Source organism: Agelaius tricolor, unplaced genomic scaffold (genome assembly GCF_023055355.1).
Source record: "Agelaius tricolor isolate 1412-34295 unplaced genomic scaffold, bAgeTri1.0.p SCAF_4, whole genome shotgun sequence".
NCBI classification, from domain to species: Eukaryota; Metazoa; Chordata; class Aves; order Passeriformes; family Icteridae; genus Agelaius; species Agelaius tricolor.
In genome coordinates this window covers 13,660,861-13,682,198 of record NW_027269264.1, presented here as the reverse complement: position 1 = coordinate 13,682,198, position 21,338 = coordinate 13,660,861, and the positions used below count along the sequence as shown (strand labels likewise).

General features: G+C 37.6%; 1 protein-coding gene across 3 annotated transcripts in view; it reads left to right on the top strand.

The window, feature by feature from the left end:
• Window positions 1-21,338, top strand: part of PIGG (phosphatidylinositol glycan anchor biosynthesis class G (EMM blood group)) — an 82,686-nt gene that overhangs the window by 15,358 nt on the left and 45,990 nt on the right. For 2 of the 3 annotated variants that reach the window (XR_011678851.1, XM_071424633.1), the window contains exons 7-9: window positions 4,694-4,911; window positions 7,283-7,564; window positions 14,602-15,059. Coding sequence is in view for 2 of the 3 variants with exons in the window: in XM_071424633.1 (XP_071280734.1) it covers window positions 4,694-4,911; window positions 7,283-7,564; window positions 14,602-15,059 (958 nt within the window). In the remaining variant the exon portion in view is untranslated. Of the gene's footprint in view, window positions 1-4,693; window positions 4,912-5,621; window positions 5,643-7,282; window positions 7,565-14,601; window positions 15,060-21,338 lie in introns of those variants that run through there. The other variant, XM_071424634.1, reaches the window with a different exon arrangement.

Sequence of the window (21,338 nt, the reverse complement as noted above, 5' to 3'; positions counted from 1 at the left end):
ATGGGACCAGGGTATAATTGGTGGTCCTCACAAAAAATTTGGAGGAAACCTTTTTCGGTAAGATTTGTCAAACACTGGAATGAGTTGGCAAGAGAGGTTGTGGAGGCTTCATACCTGTAAACATTCAAGACCTGACTGGACACAGGTCTGAGCAATCTTCTTTAACTCACCCTACTCAGAGCCTTTTAATCTGTATTTATGGAATATCTGAGCACTCAGCAGAGTTGTGCTGACAGCTCTTGAGCTGTATAATTTCTGAATTCCACAGACAAGGTCTTCTGCCAGGTTTTTTGGAGTAAAAGAAACCCCAAAAAATAGTTGGATTCAGCTGGACATCACTCCCATTTGTTTAGTTGGACATCACTCATATTGAAACTGCTGCTGCAGTTTCAAGCTTTTGACTGCAGGTTCTCCTCTAGGAACAACTAGTGGATCAAAACATTTCAGTTTCAAGGCTAAGAAAAATGCTTATACTTGCAAGGATAGCATAAGCCTTGCTGCTTTTAAAAAAAAATATTTTTGACTCTTGAAGTCCTGTCCAGTGCTGTAACTTACAGCACAGAGATTAGAGCAACAGCTGTTGGGACCATGAGGATGATGACTGAGTCAGGAAAAGACTCACCCATTTTAAGCTATATCATAAAATGTACATTCATTTTTGGTGGAATATTGGTTTCCTTCTTAACACAGTGATATGAAGTCAGCTGTCAGTTGAGTTGAATTGCTGTCAGATGGGAAGGCAGAATGATTTTAATAAGCTGTTTCATAAAGAAGCCATGGATTTTCCTGAATTCAACTGCTCCAATGTTAAGAGCAAACTGTAACAGTACACAAAAATTTCATAATTTCATCTTCAAATGTGTTTTAAATGTATCTGTTAAAATAAATAAAGAACAGAATGAAGGCAGGTCAGTAACTTCCCCCCCCCCCCCACCATATTTGTTCGCATAAACATGCATTTTCAAACAAAAAGCTGCACAACATTTAATGGGACTTGGGCTTTGCTTTATTGAGGTTCAAAAGAATCCTCACATTTAAGCATATCATCAAGTAAATTAAATTTTACATGAGAAACTTGAAGGTTGACTAAGGGCTTTATTATTTAAAACATATATTTTTGAAACATGGTAATAAATTGTAATGTGAGGCATAAAATTTTCTTTTGATAGATGTGGATACATGCAGCTAAAGAAGAAGTCTGAAAAAGGAGAATAAAAGTAGCCAGCAAAAATTAAAAAGCTGAAAGAAGAATTATCTAAAAACACACTTTGGGTTTTTGAGCAAGTTCATACCTCAGTGTAAGATAGGCAGCCGTAGGTATCTAGCAATGCTTCCTTTATGTTCTGAACTTCTGAACATGTAGTTGAATGATAAATTAGGACCTCTTCTTTGAAAGACATTTTACAGTGGAATGAAGAGCCATGCTGGAGAGCAAGTTGGCTGGTGGTATTAAAATGAGTGCAAGCTTTTCAATTTGGGACTGATCCTAAACTTGTATTAGATTAAAATAATTTGACTTTTACTGGGACATGTATATGTTGAAACTGGAGAAGTCACTTTTACATTATTCATTCTTTCTTATAACTCTTTTTAAATTATTGTTGCCTGTGACTGGAACTAAGTGAAATTATTGTCAAACAGATGCTTGCAAAGCTTATCCATCTGGTTGTGATAAGATGGTAGTGAGGCTGAAGCAGAAATTGCTAATGTAATACTATGCAAGTAAAACATTGCCAGTGCTTTGTGAAATATGCAGCTGGGCAAGCTTTCTTTGGATTTTGCTTCAATTTTGACTTGTTTTATAAGTATCTTGTATGGGAGTGACTTGCCAGTATTACCCGCCTGTTACCAAAATGTGTCTCCAACAACTTAATGCCCATGACCCTTATTATTTTATGCCTTCTGCATATAAATGTGCCACTTAACCAATATAACTGAAGTTCTCTAATGAAATTTGGCAACCATGGTCTTCTATTCCTCTCTGAAAGATCTTTAAATAATTCATTCATGAGAGTTTGGCTAAAAGTCATCTTTCATAGCATGGACACCATAGTTTTGATGGGCAGTTAGCATGGAAAGGAATAGATGAGAATGAAATAAAAATGCTGAAGGGGCTGAGGAGGAAGACTAGTCAAGAAGCATGAAAATGGAGCAGAAGATGTGGAGAAAATTTATTTATGTTTCAAAATATAGCTTGAACTCATTTCAGTCTTCTGTATAATGAAAAAGTGTCATGCCAAATCTCAGTTTGATTAAAGCTCATTTTAGATGATCCTTCATGGATGTCCTCAAACGTATGAATATTTAACTCTTATTTCAAATATACTGAACGAGAAACTTTACAGGGAAGTCAAAAGAATTACAGGAAGGAAATAGAATCGTCTGTGTGCACTGGCAGCTATCTTGATATACAGGTGTTTGCTGCTGGCTGGATTGTGCTTTCTGGCAGATTCCTGCAAGTCCCCTGCATAGCAGGGTCAGCATGCCTTGGAGTCTGCTAGAAGTCTTAGGAAAACAAACTGCACATTTTGAGTTAAACATTGCCTTTTAAAATTCTCACCTTAAATTCAGCCCACAGTAAATGATGAAATATCTTGTATGGTAAGAGACATGAAAATAGTAATTCTTTCATGACTACATGAATTGAGAATAGAAATACTTCATTCAGCTTCACTCACTTGAAATAAAATTTAAAATATTTCTAGATTTAATAATGCACTTTTGCTGAAAGGGCTTAAAAAAAATAAAGTGTTTTTTTTCCAAGTGGAATACACTGTTCATCTACGAGGAGTGAAAAAGAACTGCAGCTTAAGTCTTTGTGACACCAAAGTTATTTCACTCATTGTTTTAACCTTTCTTGTCTGAAACTGTACAGCAAATGTTTCACCGTACTTTAAGCTAAAAAGGGAAGAACTGCACATTATATAAAATTTCCAAATCGACTTTTTGTACTTAAGTTATCATTACCTCTCAAATTAAATTGCAGGGAAATAGCAAGTACTATTAGTGTGAAGTGAAATTAAACATATATTTTTCAGAAAAAATGCAGATAAATGTGAATATTCATGCATAACATAAGTTCCAGTGAGCTATGAGGTTCTGAAAATTATGCTCTTGCTTTCCATGTGTTATCAACTGAATTTGTATTGTGAATGCATACTGTATTCAATGATCAGTATTTGAAAAGCAGAGTCACAGATTAGGTAAAATAGGACTGGATCACTGCAGTTTATTTAGTCCAACTGTCCTGCTCGAGCAGGATCCCCTACAGCACATTACTCAGGAATGTGTTCAGACAACTTTTGCATATCTCGAGAAAAGGGCTCTGCAACCTTTCCGTGCAACCTGTTCCAGTGCTCAGCCACCCACAGAGTAAAAAAGTTCTTCCTCATGTTTAGGTAGAACTTCTGTGTTCCTGTTGCCTCTTGTCAACAGGCAGACTCCTGCCTGTTGCTGGGCACTATGGAGAAGAGCCTGGCTCCTTCCTCTGGACACCCTCCTTTCAGATACTTACAGACATTGATGAAGTCCCCTCTCATCCATCTCTTCTTGAAGATGAACAGGCCCAGCTCCCTCAGCCTTTCTTTGTAGAAGAGATGCTTCAGTCCCCTCATCATCTTTGCTGCCCTCCACTAGACCTGCTCAGAAGCTCTATGTCTCTCTTGTCCTGAGGAGCCCAGAACTCCAGATGTGCCTCACCAGGGCTGAGCAGAGGGACAGGATCACCTCCCTTGACCTCCTGGCAATGCTCTCCCTAATGCACCCCAGGGTCCCATTGGCCTTCTTGGCCCCCAGGACACACTGCTGGCTCAAGGACAGCTTGTTGTCCACCAGGACTCCCAGGTGCTTCTGCGCAGAGCTGCTTCCCAGCAGGTCACCCCCAGCCTGTGCTGGTGCCTGGGGGTGTTCCTCCCCAGGTGCAGGAGGATTACCCTGCTCTTACCTCTGTTGAATTTCAGATGTTTCTTTTCCCGTCCCTCCAGCTTGGCATGGTACTTCTGAAGGGCTGCGCATCCCTCTGGGGTATTGGCCATCCCCTCAGCTTTGTGTCATTAGGGAACTTGCTCATGGGAGGCCTCTGTGCCTTCATCCAAGTTGTTGGTGATTAAGTTAAACTTCTTTGGACCCAGTGTCGATCCTTAGGGGATGCTGCTACTAACAGGCCTCCAGCTAGATAGACTTTACACTGCTGATTAAAACCCTCTGAGCTCTGCCTTTCTTTTAGTTCTCAGTCCACCTTCACCATCCACTCATCCAACCCATACTACCAGCTGATGTGGCATGTGTGTTGTGTCATTTGGTGTTTTCCCTATATATCAGCTATTTGATAATTTCCTATTTAGCTTATACAGTGTGTTCCAGTGGACAGCATTGCTTTCTTCCCCCTCCAGTATCTGAAGCATTTAAATTGTTTGTCCTGGAAACATTTTGTAAAAATGAATGGCTATTCTAATAAGTTTGTCAATTGTTGGAGGTCTTGACAGTTTATTAGGTTAGAATTAATTGCTTTTATTCCAAGTAACTGGTATTGCTGCAGAAAGATAGTGTGATTTTGAACCCATGAAAAACTTTTCAACTGCCATACCAATTATATGTTTTTATACATTTTACAAGCAAATAAAAAAATATGATCACATCTCCAAGTAATCTTTGTTCATGGACCCTCTTTCTTCTTTTCTCTTTTTCTCTTCAGATCCTGGATATGAACATTTTAAGATAGCAGAAAAATCCCATGGTAATTGGATCAAATTGTATTTAGAGGGGAATAATTCAGAAATACTCTTAAATCTTGGAAAGAAGGTCCTGAAGCAATACTTAGAGGCCCTCAAGACTTTGAGTTCTTCATTAAGCAAACAAGTGGCACAATATGACATGTATTCAATGATGGTGGGGACTGTGATCATCATGGAGGTATGAAAATCTTTTCTGTGTAAAAGTTAAGTGCACAAAAGTAAAGTATCTTGGTGTTGGATATCTAATGTATACACTTACTAGTCTTTAAAATTACTGAATATTGGTTCTTAGGGTTGGCTGACATTCTGCTTGCATGATTAATACTCTTTTTAAAGTAAAATCTGGCCTTTAAAATGATTCAACTGTGCTTTTGATATGAATTACTTACATTTTAGTGTATCTAGTTACAGTAGATATGCAGATGTGCTACAACTTTAATTACTCCCATATTAGTTAGCCTCCTATTTTTGAGTGACTTTACTGCATTAGGAAAAAGAAAAAGAGTCTGGCAAGTAAATCCCTAGCTGTTCCTCTTTATCTAATATTGAGTATAGCTGCTGCAAACAGGCAATACCTTATATGGAAAATTCTCACAGTTCCAGGAACTGTTCCTTGTACTGATAGATTTAGAGCCCTGAAATAAATACTTGCTGTAGAGTTACCTCCTCATATCTCCTGTAGTTACAAGGATAAGAAATACCATATCTTTAATTTTAAGTGGATCTCTCCAAGTGATGTTTTGGGGAAATTCAAGTACTGGGTCTCCTTTGTCCTGATGGGGCTCTGTGCCTTGTCTCCCATGCACTGCTCTCTGCATAGAGTGCTTCTGAAATGGCTTCCTGGTAGAGTGCTCAGTGGGGTTAGTCACTCTGCTGATCACTTCACAGGAATGAGTTCCACGGTGCCCTTGGGTAGATGGGATGGTAGGTTCTGTTCCTGCTCTACAGATTCAAGATCTGGAGGTGGACAAAGTTCAGTGCAAAGCTGAAGGTGCATGTCTTTCTTTGTTCCTTTATTTTCAGAACCTGTGCATTCAAGTTGGTGACAGTTACTTTAGATTTTTTTTTTTGGTCTGCAGTTGTAGATTCTTACTATTTCTTGAAAACAAATCTTAGGTGTTATACACAATCAGTCTTCATCAAAGAAATATGCAGCTACTAACCACAGAAATTTTTGTTGAGAAGTGTGTGCTTAGCGTAGCTGTAAGACTCCAGCAAAATGGCTGGAGTTATTTATTTTCTCCAGTGCAACACTAAAGAAACTGCCTTGCTCTCCAAAATGTTTTTGTCTTGATATCAATTTTCCACCTTCACTGAATAAATAAGAGTAGAGAAACTCAGATGTCTCTTCAAACTACATTATGCTATAAATGCCATTTATCCTGTATTTCAGATGAGGAGAATACCTCTGAGATGTGAACTGATGACAGTGCATTTGTTCAAAAGACCTAAATTTAGTTTGGTAGATACCTACAGTTCAAGCATTTTCCTGCCATGAGTGCTGTTTTGGTTTTGAGTGATGGGCTGAAATGTAAGACTTAAGCCATAACTACATATTTTCATAACCAAATGAAATATGCAGTAGAATATGAAGAAACAGCAGACTATTGCAAAGATTTTTTTTGTCTACTTTACTATGTCTCACTGTAGTGTGGGAAAAATTTTAGGCATAGGTCTTCACAAGTGACAGTGAAAGATTACGGGTTGACAGTGGTCTGATATAGTTGTTTTTGTTTTGATTTGTTTTAATCTTGCTCTAGCACCAGCTGATTGAGGTCAGTCTAGTCCTAGCTCCATCTCTGCAGCTTGCAAGCATTTTAGCGTGTGGCTGAAATTTCCCACTTTTTGGTAAAGGTTTGTATATGAGTTGCAGAAAGTTTCTTTGTGTTGATCATCTCTGCTGCCACAGTTATGTAAGAGAAAACTTGGAATTCTGCTTGATCTGTGTGCAGGTCAGAGCAAAGTGAAAGTAAAACCAATAAATTCAACTAAGATCAGGAGAGATAAAAGAAGTACTGGGAGAATTCATAAACTAGAAATTCAGCATACACTTGTGTGATGGTATGAGAACTTCCCCTCGTTTGGGAAGCTATTTAGCTCAGCAGGATCTCATACATATGTATTTCTCATACAGGAAATAAATTTCCTTTGACAGAGTGGATTAACTTCAGGCATTTACAGGTGACAAACAATGGGTAAAATTTGGTTAGGAACTATTTTGATACTGGGAGTTCAAGATCTTTTACAGGGAATGAAGGTCATACATATCATTGGTTGCCACAGGTGAGGAGGCAAATGATGATTTATTAAACTTGGGAACTTGTGTGTTTAAGCCCTTAATAAGTGAAAAGACAATATTGGGTTCTCCCATTTATATGGTAATATCTTACTGAGGGAAAAGAAATCCAACATAATTCTTCACCATTGTTTTTACAAAGTATGCATATTAGCATAGTGACATGGATGACAGCAGCATGATTTTTTATGTGAATTCTTACTGTATGCTATAGCTAACCTCAATTTTCAAGGTATTAATTCTTTTTTTCTAGGTTCTGATACTGCTTTTGCTCAGTGTTCCAAAAGCCTTGAGCAAGCGGGCAGAATTTGAAGTGCCCCTCTCCCCTCCACTGTTCTCTCTGCTGTTTTACTTGATGTGTCTGATGCTGTGTGCTGTTCATGTCATTGTATGCACATCAGCAGAAAGTTTGTGCTATTTCTGCAGTATGTCCTGGTTAACAGCAGTTGGAGTGATGATGCTGATTTCTGCACTCATGTGTGGTATTTTATCTGCTGTTGGAAAGATCTTAGAGAATTACAGACTTCCACCGAAGGTGAGAGCATGCATTAATTGTGTTTCAAAATGTTTTATCTTTCATATACTGTCTTATATCTTTCATAATATTGTCAGTTAAAATTGTGTTTTCTCTGCATGTGCTTAAAGAAATTCTTATTTGTAATGCAATATGAATATGTATTATTATTTAAAATTGTAATTGAAATGTGTTGTTGTTCCTGTGGCATGATACTGACCTGATGAAGATCTAAGAAGTGCTTTTTTTGACATGATTTGAAGAATTTTTTTAAAATACTGTACAGTATTTTCTGGTTGACTTTATGAGATAGGAAACAGTTATGCCTTGTACAAATCCTATGCTTTTACATAGTTAGGTTTCACAATTGCAATTAAAGCAAGATGTATAATGCTTTACAACAATATGAACAAAGGAAAAGTGATGATACAACAGACAGTAATGCTGTAAGTATACCTTTTCTTGTATTGGTGTTACTAATGTTTGGGTTTTTTTAAATAGTTTTGAAAATGCAACAGAGAGAGATAATTTAATCTCTAAAGTCTTTTCTACTTTTTAAGTTTAAGGAATAGAGTTCGTTAAAATCTTGGGAGTTCTCAAAGTGTTCTCAGTGCAAGGAGTTACCTTCTGTATGTTACTTGATGAGTTTTATTGTTTGTGTTCAGTAGAATACAGGTAATTCAAAGGAAAGAGAATTTTCCATGCCTTTTCTTCCACTGTGAAACTCAATGTGCTAAGAGCCGTCAGTCAGACCATAAAATCAGCTTCTAGCTGTTTTTTCTACTGCTTGTTAGTCATATTTTTCAAAGGTCTCTGATGTTCAATAGCTTCACTGCTCATAGTACTCCATTTGATGGTGCAGTCTCTGTGCAGTACAGTCCTTCATCAGTCTGTTTCGTAGAATCAAGCTTGGGGGTTTAGTACCTTTTTTTAGTGTCTGACAAAATAGGGCAAGTACATTGCTTTTATGATATGACAACATGCTCTATCAAGGAAAAAAGCAAACTTTCCAACTTGAAGAAACATTTTGTAACAGCTGTATTTCTTACAATTCAGAAAATTCAGAATTCCTGAGTAAAGATTTATTTTGCAGTCTGTGCAGATATGTGCTGTAATTCCTGAATGTAGATTTAAATTCTTATAAGTAGGGTTGCTAATATATTTTATTCAAACTATGCCAGATTATAATTTTGTTTCCATAATTTCTGACTAGGTGGTTTTTTTCTTAGAAAAAGAAGAAAAATATAATCTTGAAATAATTATTAATGCTTCAGTGTAGAAATCTCACACGTACTTGGTGTGCAATGACAAACACAACTACGAAAGATAAACTTGTTTTTCATTTTGTTACTAGTTTTTCTAATTTTAGTAAACACTAGAAATAGAAATACAATGCATTTTGTGGACCTGCATAAAATTTACATACATACCACTTCAGTGGCATGGAAAGCAATTGCAAGAGATGATACATTTCTTCTCCAGGTGGATAGTCTCAAAGAATCACAGAATGATAGAATGGTCTGGGTTGGAAGGGATACAAAAGATCATCTGGTTCCCAATCCCTTCCATGGGCAGAGACACCTTCCACTGGACCAGATGCTCAGAACTCTGTCTAGCCTGACCCTGTTGGGGCATCCACAGCTTCTCTGGGCAACCTGTTTTAGTGTCTCACTACCCTCAGATCATCTGCTTCAAGGTGATAATACACAAATGAGATTTTCAGCAATGTTTTCCAGGTTTGTTTGTATGGTTTTTTTTCCAGGGCTGGGGCAGATAGAAATAAAAAATACTGGATTCTCCATCCCAGGCTGGTCTGTGATTGTATTCCTACCTGAGATATATCTGAAAATGGGGAAGCTTAAGTAAATCTTATGAAGTTTAGGCAATAGTAATTCTGGTTGGGCAGACATGACTTTGTATTCAGACCAGTAGAAATACATTTTTGTCATCCTGTCTTCACTCCTATTCCATAGGTGACTGAATTACTGGATGTATCTCATTGCATCAGTCAGGGATGTTCAAGTTCCATGTGTTTGTTCAAGTTCCAAACAAAACTTGAAATATTTCTTGGGTTTAGTTAGTATGTGCCTTCATTCCAGATATATGTAAAAGCAGTGACTTGGTTCTGAATAACATATTTATCAGTCTTAAGGCTGTTGTAGAATGATGTTCTGGGGTTTTTTTGGGTCTGCTTAGACAAATACAGAGCCTGAGAAGGTGAAAGGAGCAGTGTATAAATCTGGTGCTGCTTGTAATGAAGATGTGTTCCAAACGTTCATCTCCATCTTTCATCCCCTTTCCAGTAGAATGCCTAGGTTTCAGGGGAGAAATGGGTTGCTTTCGTATGCTGTGTGTTGATCTCGAGGGGCCTTCTGTGTGAGTTGTGAGTGTCACTTATGCTAAAATATCTCTGAATCCAAGTGTTTTGTGACCTGTGCATCTCCACAGATGTTTTGTGAATCTGCCTGTAGAGTCCACTTCTGACAGAATTCTGAAGCCCTCATCTTCTGATGGTGGGAATAGAATCCTGAATCTTGCCCTTTCTGGTTAAAAAAAAAGCTAAAAAGCCTTTTCTAAGCTCAAGCTATACGATAAAATGTAGGTATTCTAAAAGTAATTAAGATAAGCTCTCCTGTTAATGGCTTCAGAGCTTTTTTCCTTCAAATTGTTTCCGTTCTCTTCTAAAGATTTCTCTGAAGTGCTTCTCATTTATAATGCTTTTTTTTCCCCACTGTGGCTGAATATAGAAACTGATTACCAAGTTCATGAATTTTCTGAAGACCAGTGCAGGCAGTGTTAGCATCTGCTTCCTGATGGTTATTTATAGATTCTGATTGCTGTGTTTTTAGCAGAACCAGTCCCTTCTTTTAGTGATACTTCAGGCTTTAAATAGTTCTGCAGCCCTTTATGAATTCCAGAAAATTGTTTAAAATTTTAACTTGTTGTTCATAGTTTCACTGTAATTGCTTGGTAGTTGATATAAGCATGGTATTTACTACTACTAATTGTGGGGGTTTTTTTCCCTATTTCTGTTAGAAATAAAAACTAACCATTTTTTTGAACTAGAATACAGAAGTTAAGGCTTGCCAAGTAGAGGTCTTGAGAATTTTCATTATGCAGAATTATAGTGGGTTTTTATAACATATACAAAATGTCCTTCTTTCAGTTTATTTTAAAGCACCTGTTCATTTAACAGTACTTTTGATTTTCCTCCTTTTTTTGATATTCTTGATGAATTGAACAATGTTACATTTTTATGCAATTGCACCTAAAATATTTTTGTCATTTTCTGACCTGGGGAGAAAAAAGCTGATTAGGTAGTGTCTTTACCAGATAGTGTTCAAAAATTATCCCAAACTGCTGTGAAAATGTAGGAGCAAGTGTGATCTGTAGTACTTTGTCATGGAAAAGTTACCATCATAGAGAATCATGGGTTCAGGGAGCGCAGGTATCAGAAGGGAACATAATGATAAGTGTTTAAATTGTGAGTGATGGTGAGCATGAAAAATAAAATGTTTCTCCTCTGAAGAGTAGTTGCAGAATTTCTCAGGCATTAGCTGTAGATGGTTAATCACAAAAAAAAAAAAAAAGTAAAATAAGAGAGTGCAGGAGGCTTTATTTCAAAGGGTAGAAGTTTCAAAATTTAATGATCAAAGGTGCATGTACTCTGTCATTTATGTACTGACACTTTTGCAAGCTGGCAAGGTATGTTCAAAGATGGGGCAGAGAGGTCAGTTTCTGTGTTGCTTAAATATTAGTGCTGATACATCAGTTGTTAAAGTTGCCTTGGCTTGGGAGATGATATGTTTACATCGTTTGAAGCCTGGCATTTAAAGATTTCTAAACAAAAGCTTTTGTTTTAAGTTTTTTTTGCCAAGATACCAAACAAACTGAGAGTAATACAGGTTTTTTAGTGTCTGGAGCGTCTGCTGAGTTCCTGAGGGCTGGAAATGTTCAGCAGCTGGAAAAGCAGAGCTGTGAATATCAGAGTAAGACCTACATTTCAATGCCTTTAAACCAAATCTAAAAAATAGGTACAATCTAAATAATCGAAGGTCAGACTGTATATGACACCATACTCATGGCATTCGTAATAAGGCACAGTTAGTTACTATATAAGGAATTAGAAGTAAATGTAGAAAACCTTGATGAAGGTATTTCTAGAATTTCTTAAGATTGTCAAGGCTCGGGAGATTATAATTTGTATCATAATTTTTAATTTTGCATAGTGATTTAACTCTGATCTGAGATGTGGTTTATCAGTAAATGTCATTGGATTTTAATCCTTTGATGTAAATGTAGGAGTAATTTTTTTCTCTTTTCACTGAAGTTAGGAGAGACAAGCAGGCAAAAAATACAGATTTCTGATCCTGGGTCATTTCACATCAATGCCATCATTTTAATGAGATTTTTGTATGTTCCCCATTGATAATGCATCACTTCTTCAGTTTTCATATCAGTTGCTGACAGAAACCAGATACAGGAGACCAATCCTTCTATAGATTTTATGTTATGTCTTACAAAGAAGACAAATTATATCATGGACTTTTTCATTCTCATTTATTTAGGTTCTCAGATTCCTTTGTCTCTGCAAGCTGATGGTGCTTACATGCTCGTTTATTTAGTTAGCCAAGATCTTTAAGGTCAGCATGATAGAATTATTGGAATTTAAACTTGCTGAAGATCCATCATGTACTGTTCTTGTCTCAGCTTTGTGAATTTCATGCTCTTTGGTCTTTGCAGAGACTACCTTGTCCTTTTGTTCCAAATACCAACTTATGGTATTTGCTTTTCAGAATAGAGTACTAAACAAACCTGAGTGGTCTTTAGAACACCAAAGAAATTTCAAATGCTAGTAAATTTAGATTGAACCTGGGCATTTTTTCTGATTATTGGTATTTTTCTCTCCATTATTGTTGTGTGTAACCTCATGAAGACTTTTTGGTTGTGTGGGATTTTGTTTGTATGTTTGTTTGTGTTGTTGTGTTCTGTTGGTTTTTGTTTTAAGTTAAACGAATTTGATGTAATGTATTCTTTAACAACACAAGAAATGAAGCAGATGTGAATAGGTCATAATTGTAGTTATAGCTCCTGCATCCTTTCACATACATGTCATTAAATTTCGATTTTGCAAAAGTTCTTTTTTTCCTAAACCAAAACTAATAATGTTAACTATCTTCTTGCATCATGTGTTTGTTGTCCTCTCGATGTTACATTGTCTTGCTTATTGGACAAAAATACATGTGCTGCTGTCAGTAAGTCATAAACACAAGTAATACTTGCATTTAAGATGCTCAGAGATACTTGTATTGTTTATACATGCTTACTTATTATTGGCTCAAAGGTCAGTTTGGTTTGATTTTCTATTAACATGACTTAAACTGTGCAGGAATAGTAGTACACTGTACATCTTTTAATTTAGTATTTTCTCTCTGAAATTTATCCCTGTGAATATTCAAGATTTTTTAAAAAGTTTGTTCATAGGTCAGATGTAGGAGGATGATGTAGTTAAAATACGCAGTTAAAGAAATGAATGTGAAAGTAGTTTCAGATATCTTTGTTCTGAAGTAAAAATGGCATGCAGTAATTTCAGTCTGGCTTTTAAATTTTTGTTTCACTAGGTGCTTCAAATACATTTTAAGACATTCTGCATAATATTCTGTAATAGTGCAAAATTAGATAAAATAAAATAGTAATGTGTGACAGTGTATTGACAATGTCGTTCCCAAAATTCTTCACAAGCATGTATGCTAGCCTATTCATTAAGGTATTGTTAGGAAGCTCCTGGTGGTTCCAGTGTCCTCTGGTTCTTGCTTTTACTTGCTCTGGTCTCAAGTTTTTGACATACAGGCTTGTCCCCAGCTACTTGCAGTGGCATCTTGAAACACCCACAGGTGGGACAGGGAATGGGGTTGAACAGAATATAGGAGAGGATTTAGTAAGACAGGATAGACCACAGTGACCAGGCACAGGGCTCAGTCCGAGATGTCCACTGGCTCCTGCTTATATATGACTGAATCCTTTCTCCTTTCCCCTCTTACTTTGCCCCTGCTTCCAGCATGTTCCTCACCACCCCCTCTTCCCCACCCTTGACATTCTTGAATCTCTCTTTAATGAGTTGGTACAGATCCACAGGCGCTCTCAGATACCTGTAATGCCCATGTACTGTCACTTCTCCCTTATCTGTTACAGAGTCCAGACTGATGCTCTTCAGAGCTGTGCCTGTGATTTCTTACTGGCCTGTCAGTTAATGGCTGAAGAGTTTTGGTCATCTCTGTGATCTTCCTTAGTGCATACTTACCATGGTTGTGTCTCTCTGTGGTCTTTTCATGGCTTTCTCTTTGTGCTGAAATGGTTCTTTACTTGATAACAGCAATAAACTGGATACTCTCAACTTCCTCATGCCCTTATGCTTTCTCTTTAGCCCTACCATTGAAGGCAGTAATGGTAAGGCAATTCCAATTAGCTGCTGAGAACAGGAAATTGAGCTAATGAAGGCATTAGACAAAAATATTGTGGTTTTAGATAAGCACAGTTTGTAAAGTAAATAATAGATGGGTAAAGGTTTAAAGTAGATTTTATGATGAAAGACGCATTTCAAGCTAAGCAAGGTCACGGGGTGCCATCAGGCAGCAACTTTGTTAACTTGAGTAGTGAAGGCTGTCACTGCATTGAGTTGAAGATATCACAGATTTCAACTACTAGAGAATTACCTATTATCTATATCTCAAGATTTCTGCCGGATTTCTATTTTTACTTCTACTGATATGCAACAGGGCATGAACTTCCTTTGAACCTTCTGTTACAGGGTGGTAGGGAATCTTAATCTGTAAAGTTGTGATGATTATTCATAGAGAAGTTTTATTCCTTAAACAGAATGCAGTTTTAAAACTCATTACTATGTTGTAGTGCTGAGTATGCTTCACTGAAATTTTGAATTTCTAAAGATAGAAATAAGTTATCCTGCTATTTGTTTTGTTTTCATTGGTGAATACTTACAAGTGAAAGTTTTACATACTTTTTCACCACTTCTTTTTTTCTTTTCTTTTTTTTTTCAGAATCCTGTTGCTTCCAGTTATAGCTGGTCAGAAATAGATGTCCTGATTCTGGCTGGAACTATTGGCCATGTTTTGAGTTTGGGGGCAAGCAGTTTTATAGAAGAGGAACATCAAACCTGGTATTTTCTTATCAATACACTTTGTTTGGTGCTGTGTCAGGAACTTTGTAGAAATAATTTTCTTCTGAAAGAATGTGACCCTCAACATAGCACCAATGTGAAACAAAATTTTGATAGTGTCAGGGAATCCTCTGAGTGCAAGAATATAGACATTCCAGCTGCAAGTAATTCAAAACTGGGCAAGGCTACCTCTTCATCTGAATTCATAAAAGGATCAGATAAGTGGATAAGCTTAGCAACTCCATGGATCATCCTTATTTGCTGTCGGCTGCTTCGATCCTTGAATCAGACAGGTGTTCAGTGGGCTCATCGGCCAGACTTTGGACACTGGTTGACAAGGTTGGTATCTGATTTATTGCCACACTTTCTGCCTTATTTAAAAATTAATGTGTGTTTAATTTGGTGGAATATATATTTTTCTATATGGTTTCTGATCAGGAAGTGTGCAAACATACAAAGCAGATAAATGGTGAAGTGACATAAGGAATTTTTTCATTTCTACTTCATGCAGGTGTAATTTCTTGTGTACTATCAATAGTTTATAATCTTTGCCCTGCACCATGACATACCTAATTAATGTCAATTATACATGATAGGTTTATCAGAAGCAAAAAGTAAATATTTTCCATGTGTAAGTCAACAGTGTCTGGTTTGAGAAATTAAAAATTACTTAATAGAATTAAGCTTTTGGAATTAAGGCAGGAAGGTTCTGCATAATTCCAAACTTTATGAAGTCACAAGAGAAGATGCCACACATAGAATTCATCCTTGTCTATCACATGCTTGTAACGTGTGGGTGAAAAGGTGAAGGAATTTATTGAGTGTAATATGATAAATGTGAAAGGGATTTTTTATAACTGAAAGTACAGCAGAGAAGGGCTTCTGCTTTTTCTAATGCCTTTCAGTATTTTTAAGGAATAAAGTTATTATTCAGTGGTACTTGAACTGTCTCATGTACTTCAGTTAGTGGATAGAGATGCAATACTTTTTGGCTATCTAGTCAATGTTTTGCAAACAGCATATGAAGAGGCTCTGCTGTGTAAGATAAATAGATTTCTTGCCAGTATTTTACAACACATGGATGAAATGTCATTCATCATTCATTAAAAATGACACGAGGAAATGGACTAATATGAGACTTGTTATTTATTGGCAGCCTCACAGATGAAATGCTAATTGCAGTGACAGACATAAGTGCTGAAAGACATGAGTTATGAGGGAATTTATTGCGTTATAGCAGTTGTTCTATACCAGAGTTTTGCAGATATCTTTTATGAAAAATCCTTTCCTTAGGATTTTTCCTCCTGAGAATCTGAGAGGCCTCAGAAACAAAATGTAAACAATGATTATCTGCTGCTGTGGAATGCAACAGGTGGATCTTTGATTGGCCCATGTTAGATGTTTGTGGCCAACCACAGCCCAGCTGGCTCAGATAGAGAGCTGAGCCACAAACCTCTGTTATCATCCTTAGCTATTCTATTCTTAGCTACCCTTCTGATGAAAACCTTTCTTCTATTCTCTTAGTATAGTTTTAATGTAATATATATCATAAAATAATAAATCAAGGCTTCTGAAACATGGAGTCAGATCCTCATCTCTTCCTTCATCCTAAGACCCCTGTGAACACTGTCACACCAGAGTTTTCAGCATGCATTTCTGCTCTTGAGGTCAGGAAATGACGAAAAAATGTCATATTTCCTATATCAAGTCCATATGATAGATAACTCACTCCTTCACTATGCGCTAAGCCAATGTGTGAGCAGGATGAGGTATGATTTGGTGTGACTGTGAGGATTTGTACAATTAATCCTGAGCATCTGCAGAAGATTTATTTGTCCAGTTATGTCCTGAGCCAGATTTTTTTCTTCAGACTGTCAGTCCTTTTCTTTGGAGTGTGCTGGTGCCAACAAGGCCATGAAATAAGGACCTGATACTCCTGCAGCTGAAAAGTTTGGTTTGTTTTAGATACATCCTTTTACTCATGTGGTCTGCCAGAGATGTTTATTTACTCTTGGAAATGTTACCAGACTTACAAAAATTGTGTGTGTGTGTGTGTGTATGGACTTAACTTTCGAAGATCCTCTCTTGCTTTAATATGCTCCCACCTCTGATTTCTTGGTGCTAAGTATGCCTGGAAAGCAGCAAAACTTTTTGTAGCTTTGGCCTGTGGGGGGGTCTCAGGGGGATAACACAGATGGAGTGTAGACTGCAGATAGAACAGGTGCTTCCTAATTTATAACAAAAGTGGGAAATTCTATATGCCCAGCACTAACACTAGTTGCCTGTCAGGAACTTCCAAGCAACCCATTCAGGTAAACCTAAAGCTTTTTACATATTTTTGGTTTACTCTGGTACTCTGGTGTTTTTTGTGGTTTTTTGGTGGTGTTTTGTTTGTTTGGTTGGTTGGTTTTTTTGTGTGTGTCTGTGGGGTTTTTTTGGGGTTTTTTTTGGGTTTTTTTTGTTTTTTTTTTTTTGGTTGGGTTTTTTTTTTGTTATTGTTGCTCTTGAGGAAGGAGAGGGGAGAAGGGAGAGAGGATTCTATTTTTGTGTTTGATTTTTGTCCCTGTGAATTGGAATTCATGTGAATTTGAGTATGTCCATATCTTTCTCTGCACTGGGTGTCCCCTAACTGGAGCCATGGTTGAACCCAGGGTGAGAAATAACCTTCCTCTGTCTTTGAGTAGGGTTCTGCATGTGCAGCTCCACATGCTGTTGGTTGCCTTTGTTACAAGGGCATGTTGCATTGCTGATTGTTGAGTCAGGGTCCACCCAGGCATTTAGAGTCACCTCTGAGAAGATGGGCAGCCCCCAGTCTGTCCTGATATGTGTAGCTATTTCTTCCAAGGTGCAGGACATTCCTCTTTCACTCATTGAACTTCATAAGATCACTGGTGGGGAATTTCTTCAGGCTGTCAAGGGGCCTTTGAATGTCATCAGACCCACCTACGGTACCAACCACCCCTCCCAGTTGTGTATTGTGTGCAGACTTGCTGAAGGGGCACTGCCCCATCCCCCAGGTCATTAGTGGAGACATTAGTGGAGACATATTGGCCCCCCTGGTGGGGGCCAATACCCAAATCCTAGGGTTGACAGGTAGTGACTGCCCTCCACATGGACTTTGTGCTACTAACGGCAACTCTGTGAATCCAGCATTTGAGTATTTTTCAGTCTGCCTGACTGTCCACTTATCTAGCATGAGGTTGCCCATGGGAATGCTATGGGAGCTGTTATGGGAGCTGGTGAGCAAGGTTAACAACCTTGTTAAAGCACAGATAAGCCACAATGCCTGTTTTGTGCTCTTCCACTGAGCCTGTCTCATCACAAAAATCTGTCAGGTTGATAAACTGTTCTCCTTCCTAAAGCCATCACAACCCTATTATTAAAACTGTCTGCCTCCCCCTTCAGTAAGGCTGAAGTATAGCAGTTAGACATCAAAACAAAAACACCAGAATTTTACAGATAAATTTCTTCCTTTGTTCCCTGTCAAATTATGGCCTCACATTGAGTGTATTTGCTTAAGTCTTGAAGTAAGTAGAAGAGAAAAGATTCTATGTCTGTAGTCTTAGGCTATGACTGATTGTTTGGCTAAAATGCTATATTTTGCCATACAAGGCAAGGAACTTGCTTGCTTTCTCCTCACCTCACTGGCCTGTATTTTACTTGTTCCTGTGTCAGTATGGTGAACTACTACGTCACTGCATAGACATGTCTGGAAAAATAACTCAAGATGGCATGGGAAACTCTTGGCTTTCAGTTGGACTTTCACTTTTCACTTTAATTTACCATCAGTCTTGGCAGGCAATTGGACTGACTTAGTAACAGGAATGCAGGATGGGAAATGTATACAAGTCAGCACTGCTGTTGTTGCAATTACTGTAAGAAGAGAATGTGGAAGTGTCTGCATCTTTTGAAGTGCTCCAGACAAACAGTTTTTTCTTTCTGGTGTTGTCAAGCATTCCTTACAAAACCCACTTGCCTTTCAAATCTAATTGAGAAAGAAGCAATGATTCCCTACCTTGTACTTTGGGAGGCTTAAAAAGCTTATGCAACAGTCCAGAGTGTTGTGCCATGGCAGGCTAAGAGGATATGTGATTAGGACTGTCACTGTCACAGTTCTGCCTTCTCCCTTTCATTGGTGCAACTACTTCTGCTGTGTTTAGGGACCAAGTGAAAGAACAGAGCCCTGGCAGCCCTGGCACATGTTGGCTCAGGCTACTGTGGGACTACATCTTGACTTAAAACAACGGAACAACATGTGCTTTTGACTTAAAACAACGGAGCCTAACAGGAGAATATTATGTAGGTGTCCATGGTGACATAAACTTCAGTTGCAATATAGAGTTAAAAGATTAGTAATATTTGAAGTATGACAATTTTTGAACTTGAATGATGGGATGTAGTTGAGTGTATGACTCTGTTATGGCTCACTGAACAAGCTTTGGAAAGGTTAGTCAATGATGCAGCTAAATCTTTACACATCCTGTGGTCTGTAAAGTGTCTGGGAATTCCTATTTGGCCAGCATGCTTACATTTTCTTTGGTCAGAGGTTTTAACATCTTTATTCCTTCTCCTTCACATGATATTAGGGTTGTAGAGATCTCTGTTTCCCTAGTGATTTGATCAGTATTGAGATTAATAGAATGAATTAAAAGTTGGTGATAAACTGAGTTGCATAAAGCATTTACTCTTCTTCCCAAAATGCATTGCTAGTCTATAAGGTTGATTGTTATTCTGTTTTTAGTATTTGTTTAATTGGCGTAGTTATGTCTTAATAGCATGTTTTTTACTAGTAAGAATTAGGAACCTTACTTAGATCATGTGTGCTGTTAGTTTGAGTTTGGGCTACTCAGACTTTTTCTAGCCTGCCTTCTGTTTTGTCTCTAAGATAAACTAATGAACAAACAGCCCTCTTTTTTTGTTCCTCTGTATTTATTTTCTGGACATCTGTGCTCATGCTCAGACTAGGATTTTGCTTAACTAGACAGTGCTAAAGGGGCTCAGCATTTAAAACAGAGAGACTGTTGTCTAGAATTTCCTGTTTGATATAAGCATCAAAACACAGAAAATCAATCTTCCTATAGTGTGTTGAATTTGACTACTAGGAAAGCATTCAGCAGTGCTGAAATAAGGAAAATGTACTTTGTTACTTACAGGCAGACTGAAACCCGAAAAATATTTTGATGGGACAAAAAGCAAAAGAAAATCAGACAGTAGATGAAATGAAAGAAAACATGCAATCTAAATCTGACTGGAAGTCAAGTTTTCTTTTTGGTTGGTTGGTATTCAGTTAGCTTTATTTGGCTGTTAATCTTGGTCAACGCTGATAATTGAAAGTATCTTCCATGACACTTCCTCCATGGAAGTGTCAGCTTGAAGAGAAGTGACAAGAAGCATCAGCATGGAAAGATGATAACATTTTCTTTAAATAATATATTAACCATCCCCAAATGCCCTTCCCCTCAAAGCTAGCACACCTTGTGACTTCTGTGTATTTGGTTGTAAAACGAAAGAAACAATTAAAAAAGACCACATCCACTTAAGTTATCAATCATGCACATTTACAATTTGTTTCACTCTACTTGTATTTGCAGTAATGAGGTGAGGTACAAACAGTGGAAGAAAATGTCTTCAACCTTCCTTCTATTACCAGAAGTATGAGTGTAGACGTAACAAGCTGATACAGTAGGAAGATAGAGCCAAAGTGCTCTTTTTTCATTCCTTTCTCACCAGATTTTCTCTCAGGGGACTATTGGTTCTTCAATTTTGGTTTTGTGGTTTGTCCAAAACCCAGGACAGGGCAGCTGAGATCAGAATAGCTTGTTTGTGCTTGTATTTCTGAGCAGACTATCAAAACCATTTAGAACTTTCTATTATCTTTCAAAATATATGCTAATTACATGTGCTTTTAACTGCCTAACTGTAAGAACCTTGGCTGGAAAACCTTGAAACAGTAGGTGATTTGTGCTGACCTGACTTGGCTGTCTGTAAATCCTTTTCTTGTTTCATCAGCAAATGCTATGAAACATGCGGGTGGGGTTTTTTCCAACAGATTTATATGATTCCAAAAAAATCCAAACAGAAGATCACAGGAGACTGTTACCAGAAGACCTGGACATGAGATGTGTGTTAATCCCTGTGCTAGCAGTCAAGAATGTAAACTCAATGTGTATTGAGTTTTTTAGATAAAGAGACAAAGATGATGATGAGGGTGTGCTGTTATTTATCCCTGATTTGTCTTGCTCTCACACAATGACTAGCCAAGGAGAATATGACCAGAATGGTTAGAGTTTTCTGTAAGTCCTCAAAAGTGGCTACTAAATTAGTTAGTTATATTTTGATCATAAAGAAGGTGGTGCTTGCGTTACTTCATAGGTTGCTGCAGGAGTCCACTGTTTCTGCTCTCTCCATGTGTATAGGGAAAATAATTGGGAGGAGAAACATCAAGACTACATTTTCTGTTTCATAGTATTCTAGATTTTATGCCTCTCACTTTTCTCCACTGGGTTTCAGAGAATAGTTCATCTCTTGGGAATTTTGTTAAGGTGTACAAGCTACTTGACTGGGTCCTGCATGCAGAACTAACAGGACAATTTATCTGCCCTACAACCTTTCCTCCAT